Source organism: Ovis canadensis, chromosome 10, assembly GCF_042477335.2.
Source record: "Ovis canadensis isolate MfBH-ARS-UI-01 breed Bighorn chromosome 10, ARS-UI_OviCan_v2, whole genome shotgun sequence".
Lineage (NCBI taxonomy): Eukaryota > Metazoa > Chordata > Mammalia > Artiodactyla > Bovidae > Ovis > Ovis canadensis.
The window spans coordinates 67,665,190-67,672,257 of record NC_091254.1 but is presented as its reverse complement, the minus strand read 5'-3'; the positions used below and the strand labels follow the sequence as shown (position 1 = coordinate 67,672,257).

Sequence of the window (7,068 nt, the reverse complement as noted above, 5' to 3'; positions counted from 1 at the left end):
GAATCGCCAGTCCAGGTTCAATACAGGATACAGGATGGTTGGGGCTGGTGCCCTGGGATGACCCAGAGGGATGGTACAGGGAGGGTGGTGGAAGGGGGGTTCAGGATGGGGAACACGTGTACACCCATGGCGGATTCATGTTGATGTATGGCAAAACCAATACAATATTGTAAAGTAATTAGCCTCCAAAAATCAAGGAAAGAAAAAGAAAACTCAAAACAACAACAACAACAAAATAAATAGTTTTTGTTTAAGCCAAGAGCACCGGACACCCCCAACTAATCAAAGTTTAGGTATCACCGTGGGACGTTTAACTTTTGGGGGCAGGGGAGTCTTAGCAGACGTTGCGTGTGCCTATGCTCAGTCATTTCAGACTCTGGGCCACCCTATGGACTGTAGCCCGACAGGCTCCTCTGTCCATGGGCCTTCTCCAGGCAAGAAGACTGGGGTGAGTTACCATATCCTCCAGGGAATCTTCCCGACCCAGGGATGCAACCCTAGTCTCTTGTCTCCTGCATTGGCAGGTGGGTTCCTTACCACTAGCACCACCTAGGAAGCGGGCATTAAACACATTTAATTCAGAGCCAGGTTCTAGTCTCCAGCCTCGAGGGCCAGGAGTTGTGTCAAAACTTGGCCTTGGCCGAGGCTCGTCATCTGAAGCGCTTTGAGCCATGATACATCCGCAGCCTTTCAGGACGCATCTCTGTCCGAGGACTGCCCAGTATGGCAGCGGCCAGGTCCGACTGATGCTGTCCAGGCGTCGCCCCAGGGGAAAGGTTGCTGCGCGGTCGCTAGGGACGGAAGGAGTCTGGTGGTGATTGATGGGGAACGGACGAATGAATAAAAGTACTTGTCTTGGGACAGCAAGGATCCCGAGCAAACTGCAGAGGCTACACGGTCAGGCATTCCCTCGGCGTTTCGTCAGAGCCAGACCCTCCCGCTGCTGAAGGGAGGCGCGCTCTGCTCCCGGGCAGCCGGGAACCCAGCCGCGCGCCGGGGAAAGGAGGTCCCTGCCTGGCGCGTCCGGACCAAGAGGTAACCGTTCTGCTTGGTGTTTAAATCAAATCTGTGATTGAACCTTATCCTGGGGCTTCAGTTTGGATTACTTCTTAGTGTGTGTGTGTGTGTGTGTGTGTGTGTGTGTGTGTGTGTGTGTGTGTGTGTGTGTGTGTGTGTGTTTAAAACCTGTAGCTGCAACAGATTAAAATGGGATTGGAGTGAAGGAGGGCTTGAGCGTTTGAAGTCACTCGGAGGGGATAGAAACTTCCGAGTTAATGCAGATAGAGACTCTTCCAATCAGACCAAGTGGAGATGTCCGGGAGATTTTCCGAATCAGCCGGCGCAGTCCTGGGGTGTGTATGGGGGGTGGGAGCGGTGCCGAAGGAGCCAGACCACGGGCAGCCGGGAAGGGAGGGGTCTGGGAGTCCAGACACGCGGCATCCGGGGTTGCTGTGGAGTCAAATGCAGAGACTGGCGATGCCCTTGATCGCTAGGTGCCTTGATTTCCCCTGTACCCGCGCGCCGTTGGCCGGAACGAATACTCCTCCCTCTGCGCACACCAGGAGCTCAAAGCTTTGCATTGGACACCCATCCTTTCCTCCCCGTCACACCCCTTCCAGGATACCCCGCCCCACTGCGAGTCATTTACCCCTCAGGGGACGCAGGGGAGGAAAAACCAGCGAAAGCTGGCTCTGGAGGGACCGTCTAGGGCGCAGGCGAGTCCCACGCGCCAGAGTTCCCCACTGCTGCGCCAGCTTGACTTATTAATACTTTCGCGCGCTGAGAGTGCGGGCGCTGCTGCGCTCCGGGACAGCTGCTTGCAGGGGCGTGGCTGGGGACGCTGACCCGGGTGTCCTGTCTTCCTTCCCTTGCTGGTCTCTAGACTCGGAAAGCTGAGGAGCGGCCACCCGACTCCCTCTGGAGCAGGCAGCAGCATGCAGCCGCTGCCCAGCTTGTGCGGACGCGCCCTGGTGGCGCTGATCCTTGCCTGCGGCGTGGCAGGGATCCAAGCAGAAGAGAGGGAATTCCCGCCAGCCGGGGCCACTCAGCCACTTCTGGGGACCGGAGAGATGATGGAGACCCCGACTGAGACCTCCTGGCCCGGGAGGTCCAACGCCAGCGAGCCGAGATCGTCCGCAACACCGCAAGTTCCTAGAGGGGGAAGGATGGTGGGAATCCCACCGCGCACCCCACCCCCGTGCGACGGACCCATAGAGATCAAGGAGACTTTCAAGTACATCAACACGGTGGTGTCCTGCCTAGTGTTCGTGCTGGGCATCATCGGAAACTCCACGCTGCTGAGAATCATTTACAAGAACAAGTGCATGCGAAACGGTCCAAATATCTTGATAGCCAGCCTGGCTCTCGGAGACCTGCTGCACATTATCATTGATATCCCCATCAATACCTACAAGGTAAGGGATGCCTGCCAGGATCGCGATGGGAGGGCGCACCCTCAGGACCAGGAAGATGGGAAAGTCTTTGCAGGGAGGCTCCTCAAGAAGAGCCATCCCCCCTCCCCGGCTCCCCCAACTCCACCCTCCGGCCCTACACCCCCGCTTCCCCCACCCCCGCCCCCGCACTTCCAATGATCATTGGAACCAAACACCCTTCTGGTTTCAGTAGCCCCCTGCTAAGCCTAGAAAAAGCATAGTCCCCAGACCAGCAGCCTAAATATAACTTGGGAACTTGTTAGAAATGTATTTTAACAAACCCCCCAGGTAAAGTTTGAAAGGCACTGGTCTTGAAGGACCTTGTCCCTAAATTCAGCTCACAAAGGTATATTCGCTCTGCTCAGAGATTCATGGACCATGGACTGGCAGATTGTTATCACCTGAAAGCTTGTTAGAGCTCCATGTCTACCCCAGATTTATTAAATCAGAACCTGCATCTTACAATACCTATGTGATTCTTATGCATACTAACCTTGGGAAACGAATAGATTTTTAGAAAACGAATGACCTAAGGGAAAAAGTCCCAGATAGGTGAGTGCGAAAACACAGTTCATCTGCTGTGAATGACTGTATCCTATCTGGTTTTTCTTTACTGAATGCCTATGATGGGCCAAGCACCGGGATAAATGTGTTACTTTTCCTTCCTCCTTCTAACAACCTATGAGTAGATATGACTCCATTTTATGAATGATAGGATGCTCAAGGTCTCACAAGGAGTAAGTGATGGAGCTGAGGAAAATCAGGCCCAATCTGTCAGGTTCCAAAGTGCAAACTGCACCGAATCAATTACTTTGCGGACAAGACCAAGAACACCTAATGGCAGTCTGTCACAGTTTCAGTAGCTAACATCATTGTGTGATTGCCACTGGCATCAGAGGAAATGGGCATGAAGAGCTAGGGCAGGACACAAACCTCCACATGATTTGACTCTCGCTTGCTTTGAAACTCTGAACATATCCTAACATCTCTGGACCTCAGTGTCCTTAACTCTACAGTAAGCTGCTGAGTGAAGTCGCTCAGTCGTGTCCACTCTTTGTGACCCCATGGACTGTAGCCTACAAGGCTCCTCTGTCCATGGAATTTTCCAGGCAAGAGTACTGGAGTGGGGTGCCATTTCCTTCTCCAGGGGATCTTCCCGACCCAGAGATCAAACCCAAGTCTCCTGCATTGCAGACAGACACTTTACCATCTGAGCCACCAGGGAACCCATCAACTGGAATTTTGTGGCATTGAGAAAACAGCCTAAGGGAAAGAGATGGAATATTTTAAAGGACTATGCAAATATGTAAAACTCTGCATCCCCATCGTAATCAGCAATAGAAAGTCACCCATAAACACAGAACCAAAAGTGTGAGGGACTCAGAATGTACTTTGGGGATTTGCCTAAAGCTAGCTTTGGGCTCAGTACAAGGGGTGGGGCGCGGAGGGGGAAGTCATGTAGGATTAGGAAAAGGTTGTGGGGAATTCTTGGAGCTTTGTGACAGGAGAAGTTACCAGATAGGATGCTTTTAAGTTGCCTTTTATGAATCTCTGGAAATCCTAATCCAAAAAATCATACATTAAGGAATTCTAGAGATTTTTAAGATTTAGAAATAATATTTAGATTAGGAGCCAGGTCCTACAAAGAAACACTCCCAGAAATGAGGGATAAATAGATGAAACCCTAACTTCCTGCATGACTACCAGTTCTGATGAACTCTGAGGATTTCCTGGGAGAAGCACGGGCTGAAATGTGCCCCTTATATGCAGTCCCATCTCCATTAGAACCTAACTAACCCATTTTAGGAGTCCTACAGACCAAGTCTTACTGTTGTAATGTGGCAGAGGCATTCCTCAAACCTGACTTAAGAAACTTCAGAGTACAGTGTGTTGTGAAGAACTTTAAAGTAAGTGATTTCTTGTTGTTGTTTATTCGCTAAGGTGTGTCCAACTCCTTGCGACCCATGGACTGCAGTGCACCAGGCTCCCCTGTCCTTTACCATCTCCTGGAGTTTGTTCAAACTCATGTCCATTGAGTCAGTGATTCTCCTCAACTATCTCATCCTGTTACCCCCTTCACCTCTTGCCCTCAATCTTTCCCAGCATCATAAGATCCTTCTGAAAAGGAAGATTACATCTAGTTTTGCTAGTTTTATGAAAGATCTGTTAAGGAAGGTGCCAGGAAACTTCATGTGGTGAGTGAGCCGACTTAGATATCCTCCTAACTCCTAAGTCAGCAGGCAGGTGAAATCCTGTAGGGAAGATAGGTTTGAGGGCATCAGATGTAAATCAGCTCTTCAGGACCATCTTACTTTCTCTGCCTGACCAAATGATTACATTCAATAAGCCAGAGGCAAGCCTGTTCCCAAAGGGGCACACAGGTTTTCCTTCCCTTTCAAATTCTTTTATGATTTTCCTAGGAAGTTACATTCTTTTCCCTGAAACCATTAAGTCTGTTCAACCTGTGTTTCTGTTTCTGAAATAAACAAACTAATGAGTCATTACAAATCTGGCCCTGTAGTCATCCTTATTGGCTATGAACAAATCCATCACTTAGAATTAGGTCCTGTTGCTAGGTTTGCCATCACTGAATCCTACATAGTGGCCTTTGGTTTGTGTTTATGATATGCATAAATGTGTCACTTGAGACATAATATAATAATAATGGTTACCATTTATTATGCACTGTGTACTTGGTTTTGGTCATTTTGATCACTACAAGAAAGCCTATGGAGGGAGTATTGTTATCACCCCTGTTTGATGGGGAAATTGCATTTTCAAGAGATGAAGAAGTAACTTGCTTGATGATGTCACACCACTAGAAAGTGATGAAACTAGGGCTTGAACCCAGGCCTTCTGGCCCTAGAACCCATGGTCCTCCCATCCTGCACAGATTGAGCTGCTCACAGCATGACCTCTTCCAACCTGGAATATTGTTAGGACCTCATTGGAGTATAATGGTGCAATTACATCATGATATACTACCACACAGTAGTCTACTTGGGAAGCGTTTTCAGTTTTAATTTCATAATCTAGAGATTCCTATCTGCTGAAATTTCCCTCAGATGATCTATAATGTATAACATTGATAATATCACTATTTGTTATTCTAGTCTTTATTTACAAAAACATTGAATCCAGGACTAGTTAAAAGCCATTTATTTCTTTAAATAATTGTGTCACTATATAAGGAAGTTTTAAAAAATGCATTTAGAATTTCACAGTAGTCAAGTATTATACTTTACACAAAGGAACTTAAGTGAATTATGAGTGTCGTTTAAATTTAGCCTAAAGTGGGGTATTCTAGTGATTTCTAATTTTGTTTTTCTGGGGTGTTACTAGTCTCTTGAAAATCCAGTTTTAATTATCTATGTTATATGCTATATAAATTAATATATAAATAGATAATTTATGTATGAAAGAAAAAGTGTTAGTCACTCAGTCTTGTCCAACTCTTTGTGACCCCATGCCCACCAGGATGGAATTCTCCAGACAAGAATACTGGAGTGGGTAGCCCTTGCCTTCTCCAGGGGATCTTTCCAACCCAGGGATCCAACCTGTGTCTCTCTCATTGCAGGCGGATTCTATACCATCTGCGCGTTGTAATGAATACATAATATAATATACATTCACAATTCCTGAGGGTTCATAGAATACTGCAACTCATCTATTGGTTTACCCAGGGTATGGAAACTTCAACATGAATCTGTAACTTTAATCTGGAGTTCAGTGCTTCCCTAGTAGCTTGGACGGTAAAGCGTCTGCCTACAATGCAGGAGACCCAGGTTCAATCCCTGGGTCAGGATGATCCCCTGGAGAAGTAAATGGCAACCCACTCCAGTATTCATGCCTGGAAAATCCCATGAACCGAGGAACCTGGTGGGCTACAGTCCATGGGGTTGCAAAGAGTCGGACATGACTGAGCGACTTCTCTTCAGTAATTCTAGAGTTCAATAAAGTTGACAAACCACAAAATGTCACAGATTTGGCTGAAAGCCATGCTCCTTGATGCAGCTATAGAAACAGGATGGGACTTCTCAGGGAGGGGCTGCTGTGAGCGCTGACAAACCTCAGAGAATGTGTCTCTTCTGCCTCAACTGTTTCAGAGAACCGTTCTCTGGAAACTTCTAGACAGAGTCAGTCCTCTCACCAGGGCTCCTGAGTCAGGGAGGAAACCCTGATTGACAGATGTTGTGGGAGACTCAGCAAACTGAAGCTCGAAAGGGGCTGATAGGCATGTAAGCATACTGGAAATAAAAGCTTATGTCTCCTTCTCAGCAACACACACTGGGGCTGTCATTGTATTACATAAGAGCATCTAGATGAGAATGAAATGCAAGCATCTAAAGAGGTCCTTTAAAAATATGTGTGTATGTGTATATGGGCTTCCCCAGTGGCTCAGCGATAAAGAATCCTCCTGCCAATGCAGGAGACACAGGAGACGTGGGTTCGATCCCTGAGTCAGTTGGAAGAAGGCATGGCAACCCACTCCAGTATTCTTGCTGGGAAAATCCCATGGACAGAGGAGCCTGCCAGGTTCCCGTCCCTGGGGCCGCAAAGAGTAGGACAGGGCTTAAGCGACTGAGCACACACATGCACATATGTCTTTATACATATTCATATGTAAATACACTAA

General features: G+C 47.9%; 1 protein-coding gene across 1 annotated transcript in view; it reads left to right on the top strand.

The window, feature by feature from the left end:
* The first annotated feature begins 692 nt into the window (after positions 1-692).
* EDNRB (endothelin receptor type B) overlaps positions 693-7,068 on the top strand; it is a 30,052-nt gene continuing 23,676 nt past the window's right edge. Inside the window, exons 1-2 of the mRNA XM_069602359.1 lie at positions 693-1,035; positions 1,883-2,414. Of these exons, the coding sequence (XP_069458460.1) occupies positions 1,935-2,414 (480 nt within the window). The 5' untranslated portion in view covers positions 693-1,035; positions 1,883-1,934. The remainder of the gene's footprint in view (positions 1,036-1,882; positions 2,415-7,068) is intronic.